This window comes from Palaemon carinicauda, chromosome 26 (genome assembly GCF_036898095.1).
Source record: "Palaemon carinicauda isolate YSFRI2023 chromosome 26, ASM3689809v2, whole genome shotgun sequence".
NCBI lineage: Eukaryota > Metazoa > Arthropoda > Malacostraca > Decapoda > Palaemonidae > Palaemon > Palaemon carinicauda.
In genome coordinates, this window is record NC_090750.1 from 62,912,774 (window position 1) to 62,932,308 (window position 19,535).

Consider the following 19,535-nt stretch of genomic DNA (forward strand, 5'->3'; position numbering starts at 1 on the left):
ATTTACTCTTACTGCAAAGTGAAACCGTGATACACTCTCTCTCTATCGTAACGATAGAGCGCATGTTGAACGTCCTGAACGTCAACAACTGCGTAGCATAAATAAACTAAACGTTAGTTCATCTTTGAAAACAGTACGAAGACTATCAAAGAAATTCTTTCATAAAATATTACATTTAAAAAGTTTTAAATCCTTAGCTCTTTAAAAGCTAATTACGATATAAAGGGCTCAACGTTGATTAACTTCGGTTTCCAAGTTAGGACCGCCTACTCTCAGGAAAGGTCTATATAAACAAAACATTAAAATTATTTTTATATGTTTATAATAAATGGAAAGTTAATCGAAGAGGCCTAATAAAGGCGGAGAGATATAAAATATATAGAGGAAAATCTATAACGTGATATAATTACTAAAAGCCTAAACACACTTCCGTCTAAGGGAAGGGTCGGCCATTTAAAAGTGAAAGAAAGTCCATACTCTCTTTGTCACCATAATTAAATCTATCCAAAACGAGTTCAAGATTTAAGATGAAGATAAAACACCTGCATAGCGAAAGCTCAAAACTAGAATAAAGTACTTCACCAATTAGTTGTGAAAAAACTCCAGTTTAACAACAGCGAGTAAGTACGTCTTGTCGATAGCTCGACAGAGAGAAAATTGAGTTCTTTGTTTACATTGAGTACTGGGTATCTGGACGACAGATGGCGCTGTTGGGCACACCCGCAACCTGTGTAGCGATCGCTGGCGAGTTTTACCTTAGAGTTTTCTGTCGAGCAACAGAGTTGCAGCTATTATAATCACCGGCTAAGTTAAATATTGAAAATACATGTTTAATAGATAAAAAAGTATCACACTCACTGCATATTGGAACAGTGCCGTGAGGTGTACTCATTAAAAATTCATGGGTCAATCTTGAGTGCCCAATTCGTAATCTGGTTAAAATTACTTCTGTTCTTTTGTTATTTTGTGTTGAGGAATCCCAAGGAGCAACCTTCGGTTTAATTTGCCTTAATTCATTATTTTCTGGCACATCATTCCAAATATTCTGCCATTTTTCCAATATGAAATGCCTTAATAATGTAATCAAATCTCCAACTGGGAGGTCAATGTTTTGTTGGGGTAATTTCATGGCTTCTTTAGCAGCAGCATCCGCCTTTTCATTACCAACAACTCCAACATGAGCCGGTATCCAGCATAACTCGACACTTACACACTGAGATGATAATTTACTTATAAGGTCTTTAATTCTTAGGATCAAGTGGTTCATATGAGTATAGTTTTTAAGGGCTACTATGGCACTTTGAGAATCTGAATACATGACAAATTTAAAATTCTTCCTGTCTTCAATTGTTTTAATCATATTGACTGCTTGTAAAATGGCATATAACTGATGTAAATACTGATGATTCTTTTGGCAACGATAATTGTTGTGTTCTATCTAAAGATACTGCAGCACATCCAGTACCCATTGGGGATTTAGAACCATCAGTATATATTGCATAGCGAGGACCTTTCCTTTGAATATGTTCTATGGTAATTTGCTTGTGGTGATTCGGAGTATAAATGAATTTTTTTGATAAATAAAACAGATGAGAACAGATTCTTGTCCTTGTCATAATCCAAGGTGGGGGAAATAAAGATGGTTGGATAAGATTCACTTTAACGTTTGTTGATTGTAACAGTCTGTTTGACAAAAAAGAAAATTAGTTTAACCTCATGAGTGTCTCATACCTGGTCAGACGTAATGCTGAAAACAAGATTTCATTAGGAGAAAGATAGAATACCTCCAAATCCATGAATATTTACCTCAGCTTGTTGCTACATGGGTGGATTTCATCTTCATCAATAAGGGTAGCAACCTTTGCTGGGTCAAAGAAAATATGTACCCCTGACACTTAATTCTTTGTATTGCCAGAGGGAAGAAATGGTTATTCCAGATCTTCCTGGTGACCAAGAAACTTTGAAAAATATATAGACATGTCATAATGACTGAGCACAAAAGAGTATTCAATTTATCATTGAAATGTGCTCTGATCTACTGAAGACTCACCAGACACACAAAAACTGAGGCTGCAAAAAATCCTGGGGTACATGTTCAGGGTTGCTGTCAACCGTCAATCTTCTTTATCAAAGAAAGACTGATAAACTTGAGATTTTGTTGACACATAAAAATGGCTATAAGTAATGGATCCATTATGAAACACAATCCTCGGTAAGAAATACAATAAAATAAAGTAAAATCTGATAAATGTATGGAAATTTTACATACAAACATAGTCTAGATAGTAAGAAAAACTATGGCAAAGTACTTCTATATCTAAATGAAAGGTAGAGGCATACAGGTAAATCTTCAAAAGGTCAAAATATGGCCACCAAAGATAGGGTTCACTATGACTACTGTACATAGAGTTTTACATTTTGAAAAGGGGAATAAAGAAAATTCTACAAACTTTACCCACATACAACCTCAATATATTGAAGAGAATACAATGCACTATGACATAACTTGTACTGTACAAACCTTCTTCCATTTCACAGACTTCTACCGTCGGTTGCAACAGCTGACGCAGAATAGGTTTAGATACGTATGAAGCTAAGGGGGTTCCATGATGAGGAACACTGTAAAATACCACACCCAATGTCTGCTTTGCCAGTTTGTTACAACTTAGTCGATCTTGAAGAATGCTTTGATCTTTTACTAATTCTTTATCTAGTGGAAACTGGAAATTATAAGAAATTATATTTAGGATATTATCACTGTAGATTTATCAGAACACAAATTAAATATTTCAGTTAAACCAATCCCATTGAATATGCTTATCTTTTAATACTAAACTTTCTTAATTTTCTATACACAATGTGAAAAAAATCCAATATTACTGTATAGTTCTGTAATACTTCGCCATATTATGGTTCCGCTATCACTCCCTTAGTCCATCTTGGATTTATAAATATATCATACGTACATTAAATCTATATTGCGGACTCCTCTTTATAGTGAGGGTTTCTGAGGGCATATGAATTTTGAATTTTTCTTATCTTCATTATTTTTATTGTAAATAGTAATTTCTGACCCTAAAAATTAATAAAATAAATTACAGTAATACCGTATATACTCGTGTATCACTTACAATCTTGCAAACACGACCCCAAAATTTTCACCCATAAAAATTATTTTTCTGGGGCGGCCTGTGACGGCCGGTGAAAGTCATGCCCTTCGGCCTCAACGTTGCACCCAGGATATTCACGAAACTGGGAGAGACAGTGTTAGAACAACTCAGGAACCAAGGGATTCAGATCGTTGCTTATCTGAACGATTGGCTCATTTGGGCTCAGTCAGCCCTGGAATGCAACAAAGCTACGAAGAAAGTACTTCGTTTTCTCGCCAACCTGGGATTTCGGGTCAATCTCCAAAAATCCCGCCTACTACCATCAGACCACTGAATATCCTGGGTGCAATGTTGAGGCCGAAGGGCATGACTTTCACCGGGCGTCACAGGCCTCTTCCCAGAAATAGATTTTTCCTTCGTCAAAATCCCTTTATCGTGTATCTTGTGCATCATGCGAGTTCATTTCTGAGACCATAATAAAATAAACTAACCTCTTTTTCTCAACTTCTAGTTCAATAATTTGAAAAGCAAAAGAGAATGATAAAGTATTTATTATCAGTAATGTATACAGCTATAAACAACCAAACAGAAAACAGTTGTTATGAACAACCGATTCAAATAACAGCACCCGTTTTGCCAACATTTCAACTTTTGTACGATAGTACTGTAAACAATTACCGTAGTTGTTACAAAGGATATTAAGTAGAATATGACTGATATATTATTAATTTATTCATTTTTTGGTTTATGATAAGATAAACCAAATTGCACAAAATATACGTAAAGAATAAAAACAAAAATTGAATAATTTCCTAAGCTTTGTAATCAAGCACCACTAAACAAAAGACTATACAGTACAAACTTTACCTGCATTTTACAAGGGTTACATTTCAGAACTCTCTAACTGCAAAAATGTCAAATTTGGAAATAATTTGTATTTTTCCTAACCACACAAACCTGAAGCTCTTTACTATGCTACCACCCTTTGCTAGTTTGCGGGGGGAGGGGGTAGACCAACCACACACGCAGAACACAACAAAAGCCACTTTGCAATTACAGGCAAGATTTCTGGGAGTAGGTGATGGCTGGCCAGTATGTGTAAAGAGTTTTACGTTTAAATGGTTAGGAAAAATACAAATTATTTCCAAATTTGCCATTTGTTTCGGCACCAAATACATACCTTTCAGCTCTTTACTATAGAGACTCATAATTAGGTGGGTGGAAGTTCAAGACCAACTATCTGGTCACTAACCTGGGACGGGACTCTTATGCTCAGCATAAGCCATGGAAGAGTGCACCTTATCACCTCGCTAACTATCAATGAGAGATTAAAGCCTGAGCAATTGTGTGAAGTGTGAAACTAAGCAATGTGGCCCGGCTAGGTAAAATATAACCTGGAGCTAGGCTCCTCTTTATCTGGTCGTTACCCAATTCCTACCTCACTGGGAGATCAGGGACATAACAAATATACATGCATACAGTACATCAGGTTACACAAGGGATGATGATATCCACCTGCTGTGAGAGATCAGTTAGCAGAGCTCCTCAGCTTAATCAAGTGCCAAGAGAGGGGAGAATGAAAGATGAAAAGGCCAGTCTTATGCACATTCATACTAGACTTACAACTGGGTAGCATCTGCCCACAACCGACTACTACTTGTCCTACGAGGAAACTGAGGTGTTATTGATCACATTTTGTGTAGCCACCACAGGATCTATGGAATACATGTCAAGGCTCCTGGGATACATCTTGCAGGTAGTGGGCAGTGAACGTAATTTGACATTTCCACACACCAGCTTGTAAAACCTGAGTCACACTGAAGTTATTTTTGAATGCCATGGAAGTGCTAACAACTCTGACATCAGGAGCTCTAGGTCTGCAGTCAAGAGGGGTCGAGTCTGCTTGGAGGGCTCGTTCGTCCATCTTCCTGATCCAAGAAGAGATTGAGTTCTTTGTAACTCTCCTCTTGACCCTGCCCGTACTGATGAACACTATTGATCTGTGGTCGGCCTTGAACATTCCGTTTTAGGTATTTGCCCTTACAGGGCATACAGTAGTAACAGTTCCTCTGGATCACTTGTTACAGTACGAAGACTTTCAATCCGGATTTTTAGCCTTAGCAATAAACTCAGGGATGAAGTTAAGTGTACTTGCCCCATCCCCTTGAATGGGCGATGTCATAGAACAGACCGTGTAGCTCATTGACTCTTTTAGCAGAGGTCAGGACTAATAGTAAAACAGTCTTTAGTATCAGGTCATGATCTGAGGACCGACTAGGAGGTTCGTAAGGCACTCCTTTCTGGATTGCAGTAGACGTACTACATTCCACAGAGGCGGTCTGATTTCTAATAGAGGGCACGTTAGCTCGAAACTTCGCAGAAGAGAGAAAATTCCGTCGAGGAGGAAATGTTATCTCCATTCAGCTTAAAGGCAAGGCTTAAGGCTCAGCAATATTCTTTCACCGCCAACACTGAACAAAATTTTTCCTCCCTGAGGTATAACAAAAACTCCACTATTATTGGAATAGTGACACTGAGAGGAATGATAGTCTTACCACGACACCAACCACAGAAGATAGACCACTTCGCCTGATAGACAGCGTGAGATGACTCTCAAAGGTATCTAACCATCCTTCTCCCAAGTGGTTGTGAAAATCATCATGCCGCAAGGAGATGCTGGATAGCCTCCAAGCGAGAAGACATAGTGAAGCTACTGCTCTGTGAAATATCTGTATGTGTGGTTGTTTGAGTAGATTGGATAGTGGAGGGAGCTTTCTCAGTGCCTCTGCGAGCAGATGTAGAATGTCCAGAAACCATTCTGCAAGTTGCCACATCGGAGCAATTAAGGTCATTGATAGATCTTGCTATGTCCTTACCTTGTTCATAAGCCTCCTTACTAGGCAGAAAGGGGAGAACGCATAGACGCCTAAGTTGCCCCTCGGGTATTGGAAGGCATCTTGCCAGAATGCCTGGGGATCTGGTACTGGGGAGCAGTACACCGGAAGTTACCATTTGAGAGATGTCACAAAGAGGTCTATTGTTGGCAAACCCACATAGTCAAAACTTTTTTGGCTATCTGATGATTCATAGACCACTTGGAGCCAACTATTTGAGTCTTACAGCTCAGTTTGTCTGCCAAGATGTTTCTTTTGCCTGGAATGAAGTGGGCTGAGAGGGCTACTGAGTTGTCTTCCGTCCGTCTGATTATCTCAAAAGTCAAATGGCAGAGAGGCTGTGAAAGAGTACTTCCTTGCTTGTTTATTCAAGCCACCACCGTGGTGTTGTCGCTCATCAGCACCACAGAGTGTCCAGAAAGGAACTGCTTGAAAAGCTTGAAAGCTAGAAAGACTGCTCTCATTTCTATGAGGTTTATGTGGCAGAGTTGCTCAGCTTCGAACCAAAGTCTGGAGGTGGTGTGCTGGAAAAGATGAGCCCCTCACCCTTCTTTTGATGCATCCATAAAGAGCATCAATTCTGGGGGAGGAGAGAGAAGGTCTACTCCCCAGAGTAGGTTGGCATCTGATACCCACTACTCCAGGTCCCTCTTCTGCTACGACCACATCTGGACCAGGTCTGGAGGATCCTTGTGCTGAGACCAGAAGGTCTTCAGCTGCCACTGAAGTCTTTTAGTGCACAGACAGCTGTTGGGTACCAGGGTTTCTAAAGAAGCGAGGTATTCTAGCAACTTTTCCCAAAGATATGCTGGCAGTTTGTCTCTTGTTAGAAAAGGTTCTGCTACTTGTTTCATTCTCTCCAATCTTGCTATGGAGGGGAAGACTTGGCCTAGATTTGTGTCGATGTTCATCTCTAAGTATACTGTACCAGATTTTGAGTTGGCTACAGAGAGGACTTCTCGAGCTTTACCATGACCCCCAGATCTTGGCAAAAATTGAGAAGCCTGTCTCGATGAAAGAGAAGAGTTTCCATCGAGTCTGTTAGAATCAGCCAGTCATCTGGGTAACAAAACAGGTGGATTCCTTTCTTGTTCACCCAATTTGACACTAGGGAAAACACTCAAATGAAAACTTAGTGCTGTGGACAGGCCGAAGCACAGCACCTTGAACTGGGATACAGTATTCTGTTGTTGAAGGGGAACCTTAGGTACTTTCTTGAGGATGGATGAAATAGGATCTGGAAATGTATATCTTTGAGATAGTGTGTGATCATGAAGTAGTTTGGTTTGACGGCCTGTCTGGCTGTCTGGGACATCTCCATCTAGAACAGAGTTTGTTGGACAAACTCATTCAGGTCTATGACCGGTCTCCAGCCTCCAGATGCCTTTTCTATGAGAAAGAGGCAACTGTACAAGACTGTAGACTTGTCTCAGACCTTTTGTAGTGTTCTTTTCCAGCATGGTCTGGACTTTGGCCTGAAGGTCTAGTTCCTTTATAGATTCCTTCACGTAGAAACTCATGTTCCATAAGAGGTTAGAGGAGTGAGTGTGTGCATGAATGGGACATGGTCTCTTGCCTTGAGGACAGTGACCGACTAAGTTTCGGCCCCATGGAGCATCCATCTCTGCCATCTGCTCTGTGGGCATCCTTCCACCAGTGGTCTGGTCGGAGGAATGCCCCCACTACGTCTGCATTGCCCTCTTTTACCTCTTCTGGATCCACTGGGCCAAAACTGTTGTCTTTGGCCCTGGTTCCTCACTGCTGCCTCCTGTGGTTGTTGAGAACCCTTTTTCTCCGGAGGAGGACGCTGCTGTGGGGGTGCCGCAGAGTAAGAACAAGACATCATAGTCCATTGGAGGAGGGAGTCGTGGCTCGCTTTCCTCCAACTCTTCGCAACCGCTTCAATGTCCTCCATATTAAAGAGGGAGAGGCCATCCACCGGGGCGTTGTGTTGCGTCGCCTCAAAATCCAGTTGACCCACTGATTGAGGACGTTGTAGATAAAGAACTCGACAGTCAGGGTTCAAGAAAGCAGGAAGACGGACATCGATTCCCTGTTCTGTATCACAGAACTCCTTGGTTTTGAACAGGTAATTGGTTTAATTTGTTAAAGGAGAAAATCCTTATTTAATCATTAAAACTATTAAAATAATTTTTTTTTTTTCAGTGAAATTTGCCATATTTCAAGGATTGCCACTAAATTCTGGACCATGGCTCACCAGAAAAACTCAGCACAAAATTAATTCACAAAGAGCGAATCTGCAAAAAGCAGGGAACGACTATAAGATTTTTGTGGATCCGAAACAGAGATGAAACACCCCTAAACTTCTATATCCCATTAAAATTGACAAAAAATAAAATGAGGAAAGTATTTCACTGAAAACTACAAACAGTCAACTCTTGCTATCCATGATTAATGAGTTTATGAAAATAGCCATTTACACCAAATTCATGCATACAAAATAAATTTTTCCCATAAAAATACATGGTAAGTCTGTCTAATGTGGACCCTTAATGTGGACCCCACTTTCCTATCAGGCTTAACTTTTGACTTTCAGTTCAAAACTGAGAAGGTTGGGTTTGGTGGGAATTTCAACTTTAAAGGACCAAGGTTTGTATAGCTATGAGAAAAAAAATGATTTTTTTTTCTTTATTTCTGCAAATATAGAAACCTTTTGTCCTCTGAAATAGGTTGACTCGCTTATTGGTGGATATTAAGTCCCCTAGAACTGAACTGGTTGCTTCTTTTTCTTCCCTGGAAAATGCCAGTCTCCCTGGTCCTATACAGGAGTGAGGCAAATGACTTCAGCAACCAGTTATCAGCCCAATATAGGGATGAGTATGCTGATAGGGCATGGCTAGTACTTTAGTTATATACCTCGTACTCAGGTGATGAAGGACTGTTGCTCCTCCAAAGTGGAGGCACAGTCTGGAATGAAATACCAGTGCAAGAAGGACAATCGGTATGTATTTGTTCCACCATCCTCACTATCATTAATGGGGAATGGATAAAAACCACTTCTCACGGATCCAGTCTCATAAGAATGGTGCTCAGAAACATAGCTTACCAGCATCAATACTAGATCTAGCATTTAACTGTACATATGCTTCATACCTATAGGAAAGGAAGGATAGAAGATGCAGAAGAACCAGTCATTCTTCCTTTCCTCCAGGCTTACATCAAACACGTTACCTTTGACAAGATAACTTCCTGTCCCGTATTGGATATGGGGTGGTTAGAAAACTATCAAAACAATTACCACAGGGCCAAGAACAAAACTATTGAAGAACTTGTGGGTATGATCCTTTGAACAAAAGGCTGTGAAGGTTGTGTGGTGCCTCTAAATTTCTTCATCACCTGTCCCCCCCCACCCCGAAAGATTCTTCGGATTCTAAAATGGGATCAATACCCGTGATTTCATGAGCTCTAGCATGAGATGGTACCTCGAACTCCTCAAAGGTCAAAGTATATGGTCTTGACTGTCCCAAAAAGCCAGAAAGAGACTACCATTGGCACCTATTGCATGATTATGCCAGTACTGCTGACACTCAAGCCTGAGATGTTGAGTCCTCTTCAGATAGCCCTGAAGAGCCCTCACGACACACAAAAGTATCTCCTCTTAATTATCACCTGGCACTTCATCAAGCAAGGGGAGGGAGAAGGTCTCAAAACTGGGTCGTGTGTGAACAAGTCCTCGGTTTAATTATGAATTTTGGCACAAAACTAAGAGACCTTCTTCCAACCTGCTTGGAAAAACAAGTGTCTGTGCAATTCACCATCTCTCTTCACCAAAGCTTTTGCTAGTAAAAGAGTGTCTTGATATTTAGAACCGAGACCGATGACCTTAAAGGCTCATACAGGACACGCATAAGACTTGAAAACCTGGGTCACAACCAGTAGGTCTTGAGGAGGGTAAGAATGCTTGAGGTTCTTCACAAGCATAAACAACTCCGATGAGGGGAGAGGTTTATGTTCTTCAGTTGGAAGACAAGGCTCAAGATTGAGCAGTAGAGTTCCACAGTCTTGACTGAGAGGCACTTCTTAGAGAAGATCGTCAAATAAATTACCAATCTGCTCCAAAGGTGCTAACAGATTGGGTTACCACTCAGTTTGGGGTCATCTGAGAACAACCAGCTTTATGTGAGACCTGACGTAATCAACACTTGGTTGTTCAGCCAGCAACTGAATTGGGGAAAGGCATCAGGCTTCCCCACATGTATCTGGCTGACAACTCTACAACATGATATGCCATCCAGATATGCATTTGCTTTGTTAACTTACAAAGATTTAGAGAAAACATGCCTCCTTGCTTAATGATATAAGCTATTATGGCGGTGTTGTTATTCCTCAACACTACCGAGTACAGTACTTCCTCAAACATGAAAGCGCCACCCATTCCTTGATGTATCTGATAACAGCCAAATGTTTGGAAGCTTCCTATGTCCAGCCACCAGGAATACTGTATTGGCCTGTACCTCCTGTCCAACTGAGGGAACCTCTGGTGGAAATGCCAGTGACTCTCAAGGAACGAAGTTTTCTAACGAGAAAAGGTGGTCGAGAAGACTTGCCAATGTCAAGCTTGAAATACCATTTTGATAAAATGGTCAAGCCACAGTACTTCTGATGTGATTGTCTAATGAAAAGACTCTCACCGCTGTTGTGCCCATCAGTATACCCAGATACTTCAACATCTGCTTGGGTGTGAAATTTGACTTCTCCTAATTTATCCCAATCCCAAGATCACAACCAAAGGCGAGAAGGTTATCTCGATCCTGTAGCAACTGTCTCTCTATAGATGCCAGGATCAATCAATCGTCAGGATACACCAAACGACATAACGTACGAGACAGATCCAAGCTGCAATAAGTGTGAATACTTGAGTAAACACCTAGAGAGCATTGCACAGTCTGAACACAGGATACTGAATATGCAGCTCCATTGAGGAAAAAGCAGGGGTAGTTCTGAAGGGGCTCATGAATGAGCACTTAGAAGTATGCATTCTTCAGATCCACTGACAGCAACAAGTCTCTTCCTCTGTTGGAATTCAGTACAGTTAAAATCATTCCATCTTGAACCTGATTGCTGAACAATCTGGTTCCAGAGAGAGAGGTTAATGATCGGTCTCTTGCCCTTGGTTGACGTTTTCACCAGGAAGAGTTGACTGTAAATGCCTATAGATCTGTCTTGAAAGTCTTCAAGCACAATATACTCTAACATCCCTTCCACCACTGCAACAAAGTTAGGGCTTTCAGTGATATTAGAGAATACTTCGAAAGCTATCGTTTTGTAAGATGGGAGGCTTGGGGTCCAGGAAAGGTACTTTGGCACTTCTACAGGAGTGGAAGCTTTACAGTATTTGTAGCCTTCTTAGCTGCTTTCTTGGCTTAGGCCACACTGATGACACTGGGATTGCATATCCCTCATGTCACCACTGGAGTACTGGCACTGGGGAGGCCAGGGGTAAAGTGGTCTTACCTACAAGCACCTTCAAAATGATATTAAAGACCTACATGTAAAACCTAAGGTAGGCCAAGCATTCCTTAGATTACTCGTCGACAGTCTCCATGGTAGAGGTTCCAGCACATGGAGTGCAGCAATCACCTCACACTCCACCATCACTGAAAAAACTTCCTGATGTAGATGTTCTCCCTGCTCCTGAAACATAATCCCTGGGACCAAGCAAGGGGTGTATACCAGAAGCTTAAGTGAATGAAAAATGTGATAAGGAGAACAAAATGCTAGTCTCTCCGCCATTGTTGTGGGTATTGTCAAGAATGATGCCGGAGAAGAATTAGCCTTCCTGCTCTTCAAAGAATATGCCCGCTTTTGACTGGAAGCCAAGATCTACACTTGGCATTTGAGATGATTGCGAACAACCATGCCATCAAGGCACAGAGTGAGCGCATCTATCCTCAGTTTAGCCCTATGCCGATGCAGTGTCCATCCTTCATTCATAATCTAACACAAAGCCAAAATCAAACATTCAAACTAAACAGTATGAGAAAAAGATTAACCAGCCCTGGATGAACGCAACACTAGGACCATACTCACTGCAGCCGAAGACAAAAGAATGAGTGGGGCTATAAGCCTGCCTCACCACCTGTTATTAACTATCTCATTCATGATTTTGATGGGTGTTAAAGCTCTGATGAAGACATTCCCTATTTTAAAGGGTGAAAGGTTTTGCCTACTTATATTATACATATCTGTATAAATGTGATTGACAAGATTGCAATGAAATAAAAATTTTACTGTAACGATCTATTTCACTATAGCAAAGCTGAAGATTGAAAATTGTAATACAATATTACTAACTCTTGTAATCCAATAACAACAGTAATAGAAGATGCTGTTACAAAAAACCCATGAGAATATCACCCTCACACATATCTAATTGGATGTAGCATCTAATCCTACTCTCATCACAACTTCCAGGATGTATGTTGAATAACAAGTCAATAAAATGCATACAATTAAGTAAAAAAACATATATGGTACTATTCTGAGAAAAATACATCTTTTAACCCTTTTACCCCCAGGCTATTTGGAAATTTCCAACACTTAACCCCCAAGGGTTATTTTTTATTCAAGCACATTTTGCAGTATACATTTTTCAAATTGCTCTAACAGCCTTAATTTTTGTCATAGAGAGGTCAGGTTGGTCTCATTATCTTGGAAAATGCCTGAATTTTTTCAAAATATTATCAAAAGTATGAAAAATAAAATTTTATAGCATTTTTTTGCAAGGACGTACCGGTACGTCCATGGGGGTAAAGGGATGAGTTTTGTGAAACGTACCAGTACGTCCTTTGGGGGTAAAAGGGTTAAGAGCTAAATATTTTCTGCCCAGGACAAATTACATCAAATGACAACCAATAAAATGAATCGCAACAGGACTGAAATCCCACATGGTACATACCTGCTTGAAATGATTAACGATCATCTGCTTGACAATAAGGCCTCCCATCGAGTGAGTAATCCAAACAATTGGACGATCTCCTACTCTTGCAGCTTTTAAAGATTCTGCAATATGTTCTGCATGCTGTGATACAGTTTTGCTGAGATGAAAAAAAAAGAAAAGTCTTTAATAGTAAACATGAAAGTTATTAAAATCATTCCAATCTTCATGATACACAACACATTTCCACTTAAAAATCAGGTTTATTTCTATGGACCTCCCTAATGTTCATATTGCTTCTCTCTGATAGTTTGGTTTATAGATATTTACCCCTAAAACTAAAATCATTCCTGTTTTCTTTTCTTTGAATAGACTTATGCATCTAGTAAAGCTATGAGACAATCTAGCAGTTAATAGCAATAGCCTAACTGATGGCTTGTGCAAACCACACAGTCTTTGTCTTTCAGTCCCCGTGTCATCTTCAGCTTAACGACAGCCATGAGTTCCAGATTGTTTAGATTTAGGTTTTCAGTGCATTTAGAGATGTCTTCTGATTTATTAGTAACTCTTCTTCTGATTTATTAGTAACTACAGTGTAGATTGTTTAAGGGAATAGTTTCCGAGTGATCATGATCCACATTCGCTTTGTGTCTCGTGTCGGGGACAGTATTAGTATTGTGACCTAAATAACCGTTGTGAGGAGTGCAAAGGCTTCATTGTTCCCCTTATAGAAAAGTATGGGTCTATGGTTTCTGAACCAATTACAAGTAAAAGGAGCTAAACAAAACTTGCTTTCAGTCCAAAGAAAAGTAGGCTAGTTTATTATTGCCACATGATGACCATAATGACACGCTAGCACCAAACTCCAATACAGCACTTAATGAATCTAGTTTTGATACTGATAAGCTACAAAGTTCTTAACTTTTTTTAGATTCTTTATGAAATCTCAGTAAGCCAGTGAGTCTTCAATAAAATGCAGCATAAATCTGAACTAACCAGTCCTCTGTAATACAAACCTAAACCTGACTTCTTATGCTGGGTCTAAGGGTTCTAGTATACCCTTCAGTAAGGGTTCTGATGGTGCAAAGTATGTTACAGCTTTGAGATCCTCTCATACAGCCTCAAATTCTTTATCTACCTTTGCCCCTTCTGTGAAACCCTTACCTTCCCACAATCCCAGCCACTCTCTTTGATGACTAGATTGTGAGGCATAAGATAGAGTTGGTTGTATGGATCCTAATATCACTCCACTCACTGAAACTAGATTAACAAGAATTATAACAAAAACAATATGTACAGAATTATATATAAAGTGATTGATGAAACCCATAGACTATAGTAAAAGTCGGAAAAACTGGTCAACATGGAGAAGCCGATACACCATGCAAGGCTAAATACACTCCAGGATAGCCACTTCAACCGAAGGGAGGACAGTAAGGATGGTTTTGAGAAGAAAAAGAATCAGAAAAGGAAAAGACGACCTCTTGATAAACCACCAGGCATCCATGGTCCTTCTATTAAGCCCGTCAAACACACCATTTAAAAAAAACAAGAGGAAGAAAAAAGAAATAATAAGATAGAAAAGTGTGCCGAACGTACCCTCAAGCAAGAGAACTCTAACCCAAGACAGTGGAAGACCATGGTACAGAGGCTAAGGCACTACCCAAGACTAGAAAACAATGGTTTAATTTTGGAGTGTCCTTCTCCCAGAAGAGCTGCTTACCATAGCTAAAGAGTCTCTTCTACCCTTACCAAGAGGAAAGTACACTGAACAATTACAGTACAGTAATTAACCCCTTGGGTGAAGAAGTGTTTAGTATCTCATTGTTGTCAGGTGTATGAGGAAAGACAAGAGTATGTAAAGAATAGGCCAGACTATTCTGTGTATGGGTAGGCAAAGAAAAAATAAGCCGTTTACCAGAGAGAGGGATCCAATACATTACTGTCTGGCCAGTCAAAAGATCCATTAACTCTCTAGTGGTAGTATCTCAACGGGCAGCTGGTGGCCTGACCAACCTACTACCTACTGCTAACTGCACCACATTGGCTCAACAGCCCATGGTATCAACTGCTTCAGTGTCTGAGACCAAGAATATAATCGCTTCAGTCTGCACAGTTCTATCAGAAAGTAGAAAGGTGGACTACATTTGCTTCCTCTTTTCAGACCCAAAACCTTCATGTTTGGATTTTCTTTCCCGTATTTTCAAGGAAGATTTCTCAAAACACAGTTTAATTCTTTTGATGAGCTGCAAGAGGAACCATCATCCATGTCCTTGCAAGCGTACCTACGTCACAACAAACCCTCAAGCATTATTCATGCTTTTGTCACTGAGACAATACTAATCTGTGTGGAAGACATGAACTGCATTTCTGCGAAGTCAGTACCCCTGTCAGATAGCCCTGGATTTCTTGGCTTCATTTATGGTCCACCTTTTTGAGGAAAGGAAGCTCCATGCATCAGCTATAGTGTCATATAAATCTGTTTTAACAGAATCTCTCAAGCGTACCTCCAACATGGATTTCAACTCGGACATGTTTCATAAGATCACCTAGTTTTTTGCTTTGCATAGACTATCTCTACCAATTCCTGTAGTTTCTTGGTCTCTGGATAGGGATCTTGAATTTTTGGTTGGGTAGGATAACTTTACCATTTCTCTTAAGAACCCTTACAAAAGCTACATTTTTAATAGCTTTAGCCTCAGAAGCAAGAGCCAGCAACTGCCGGCCTTTCAAAGGGACTGGAAATTCATTACAACATCCCAGGTATTCTTCTAATCCTGACTCAGAGGCTCATTTTTCTAGCTAAAATGAACAGCCTCTTCAGAGACAGGATCTACTTTATATCTCGGCTCTTGAGTCGTTAGATACCAACCTCTGTCTGGGTTTGACCGTAAAATCATATTTACAAAGATCCATGTCTTCAGAAGGAAGTCTTTTTAAAAACACCCAGATCAATAAGCCCTTTCAACAGAGGATATCCATATCTTGATGAACTCCCTTTTTAAAAAACCTGATCCTGTCTCCATCAGTAAAACACACAATGGGAGAAAAACTCCCTACATCTACGTTCTTTGCGAATACTGTAGACAATTTCAGGATACCTAGAGTTTTACAGGTTGTTCTGGGCATAGGGTGTTGATTAAACAATGTCTGAAGAAAATCCAAGTAATAAATCATTCATGCATGGTACTTGGAGCATTTGGAACCCCTGCAAGGGTATTCCAGAGGGAAGGACCAAATAACCAGGCCCTTCATGCAGCCAGTTTTCTTCAGTCATCCTTGTGAGGTAAGAATCAGACTTATAAGTGTTTCTTCTTACTCTTGGAAACATCCACATGAGTTTTAGGTTGTACTGGTAGCAGACAGTTGTCCTGGAATGGGCACGAGTCTACTTACAGTATTAATACTCTGGTACTTACCTCTTGGAGACCACACAGCACTTTAACCCTAAAAAAAGAAGTTTTGATGAAGGAAAAACTTATTCTTGGGGAATTGCTGTGTTCTCTAAACCCCTCCCTCCTCCCTACCCTCGATTAGGAGAGTGGATCATTGTTTACATACTTTCAACTGTGAATGATGGTTGAGAGTTTTTTGTGATATAGGCATGGTGGTGAGGACTTGAATGATAGTTACTTTCTGGGATGCTATGCATGACATCACTCACAGCAGACCCTTTTCAGCTACTGTGGTGCTTTTGCATTTCAAATGAGCCTGGACTTGCAAAGTCTTCCCTATACACAATAATTCCATGCCTTGCACATTGCTACACTAGCTTTATCGCAGGGGAGACAATATTTCTTTGGTATCTATGTCGCATGGGATTCCATGTTCTAGCCTTTCACAGGAAAGTCCTTAGAGACCTCATAGCACCTCCCAAAAAATAAGTTTTTCCTTTGTCAAAACTCTTTCATTAATTTCAAACATATATTAACTGAATTCTAATATAATCTAATGTAATGCCTACTATCCTGACTTACCCACGTGCTTCTACAGGATACTTGCTTCCTGATACTTGCCACTCTGCATCAAAGTCGACAGCAAGAATTCTTACAGGTATGGAGAGTGATGGCATTAACCAATCAATAGGCCAACAACAGGTATACAAAGCATCCACATCTGAAAATAAGATTTTCCCTAAATATTTTTCTAAAAATATAGAAAAAGAGTATTTTTCTCAATAAATAGATACCAATACAAAATATAAAGATTAATTTTTCTTTAAATATGAAATTTTTGAAAAGTAATTTGTATTTTTCCTAGCTATACAAATCTGGGTCCTTTAATTAGGGAGATTACTTCGGCGCAAGCTGAAATCAGTCGTTAAACTTAGATAACAAGTAGTTATACAACTGGTGAGGGGTGGTTAAGGAGGGAAGCTGGATTAAAGGACTCAGGTTTGCATGGCAAGGAAATATACAAATTACTTTAAAAATTATGTCATTTGCTTCTACGTTACATAAAAACCCTCATTCTTTAATTAGGGAGACTCACTACTTGGTGGGTTGGAAGTCCCCTGTTACCCAAACTGGAAGGTTCATTTTCTATCCTAGACGTGATCAACGCTTGATCTATTGAGAACAGAAAGTGTACGGGGCTGGCAACCAAGGTAGCCGGGACAACCAGGTCCCAGCCCCAGGAGGCCCTGCCTCGAAAGAGAGGTAGCGTCACAGGGACCCCTTTCTCCACGACTATGGCTGGCCTTCTAGGACTTCTTCGACCTCTTCCTATTCTTCCTCTTAGAAGAAGAGTCAGAACCCAATTCAAAGGAGGAGAATGAGGAAAAACAGTGTGCATGCTTATTCCTCTTCCTGGCTTTCACTCCTGGCTCTGCAAGCAGAGCGGTTGAGGTATGAGCGATCATTGACGACAACGCTCCACATGGGAGATATACCACACAGGCTGCTCCAACAGGAGCCACAACACTGGGGCTCACTATTACAGGTGAAGGGGGAGACACACTCACAAGGCCCCATGACCCCACAAGAGGGACCAGAGGCACACACACTGACACTAAGGGAGGAGGAACAAGCCACGGCCCCACTGGCACAACGGTTGGGATGATAGACACAGGGGGAGAGGTGAGAGTCACTGGGATAGGGTCAGGAATCGGGGTAACCCAAGGAACAGTGGGGCAACTCTTACCTAGGCCTTTTTGCCATTTTAGCTTCCTACTGGGGCCATGGTTCCAACCCTGGCACCTTACCTGCCGGGCTGGAAGCACCTTACCTGCCAGGCTGGGAGCACCTTACCTTTTGGGCTGGAAGCACCTTACTACACTTTCCCGCCTTCTAAGGCTTAGGCTAATGGGCAGAAACACCGGGGTCCTTGACACTAATGGAACCACCATGTCCTTCATCACTGGCACTACTGGGGACCTTGAGACACTTGAACAGGGGGTACCAGGGCAGATATAGCCTTAGCTACCATCTCCCTCGACAAAGTCAAGGAGGGTCTACATGAAAGATCTACAGAAGCCAAAGACTTCCTTGGGTCAAACTCGTCATCAACAGCCTGGAAATGCATAGTCATGGGTGAAGAGCTTCGGGCCTCCAACGAGATGGCGAGAACACTCTGGGTTTTCCATGCTATAGCAAAACTTGAAAAGCTCGCTGATGTAGATCAGAGGGCTCCAAGTCCCTGTAGCATACTCCCCCAGGGATCGAAAAAGGGGCATATGCACAAGGCCAGCAACAGCAGTCACATCCCCTGAGGAGACACGAATAGCGAAAGATTTCTCAGGAGTCTTCATGGGCGTTGCCAAGACCGACCTCGATGAAAGCTTTGCTTGCTTCTTCCCCTTCAGGACATATGGGCGCCAATGCACAAAGGCCACAACCTACACTCAGCACTCGGAGATCCTTGCAAGCAGTCATGCCCCATACAAGCTGCACGGAGGCAGCATCCACTCTTACCCTAACAAACACGAATTTCTTGCTTTCATTGTATCTTTAACAACGACTGTTCACATCCTGAAAAGTGAAAGAAAATAAAAAGTTTTGACAGGAGCTATCGTATACGGCAGTGGCCAAACAAAAAAAGTGAACGTGCTCTGGGTGGACAACTGCTTCTTATCCAAGTTTAACAACCGACTATAGCTCGTGCTGAATCAACCTCCTTAATTAAAGGACAAAGGTTTGTATGCCACGTAAGAACAATTTCTTTTTGTCTTCCCAACTACTGAACTGCCTACAGTCTTGTTAATCCTATTGCCTTTCCTGAAATTTCTGCATTCATATTTCAGCACTTTCATTAATTTTGCATTGTCCGCACAGGTTTATATATTACTAATCCTTGGAACACACCACTTACTAACAAAACTAGTTTCTCTCCTGTTAGAAATTCCATAATCAATGTACACAAATTTCCCACTCTTTACATTATACTTCTTTTTCTGATATTTTTTTTTAACTACCGGTAAATATACCACTAGTTTTTTAATGAGTTGAAAACACTACAGTAATAGTCTTTTAAAATGTATTTGTCATGGATATCAGGATTGTTTTAAACATATGTATATATGAAATTATAATTAATTTCTCCTTATAAAACAGACCCATATTGATTACAGTACAGCACACATTATTATTAGATACAAGAAATTTATAAAACAATTCTTTTATACCTCTTCATATA

At 40.6% G+C, this 19,535-nt stretch overlaps 1 protein-coding gene across 4 annotated transcripts in view; it reads right to left on the bottom strand.

Annotated features, from left to right (window-relative positions):
* The window catches only part of LOC137619541 (protein SERAC1-like), a 74,929-nt gene that overhangs the window by 17,450 nt on the left and 37,944 nt on the right, over positions 1-19,535 (bottom strand). For all 4 annotated transcript variants that reach the window (XR_011039927.1, XM_068349634.1, XM_068349633.1 and 1 more), the window contains 3 exons: positions 16,880-17,018; positions 12,924-13,062; positions 2,522-2,720 (listed from right to left, as the gene is read on the bottom strand). Coding sequence is in view for 3 of the 4 variants with exons in the window: in XM_068349634.1 (XP_068205735.1) it covers positions 2,522-2,720; positions 12,924-13,062; positions 16,880-17,018 (477 nt within the window). In the remaining variant the exon portion in view is untranslated. The remainder of the gene's footprint in view (positions 1-2,521; positions 2,721-12,923; positions 13,063-16,879; positions 17,019-19,535) is intronic.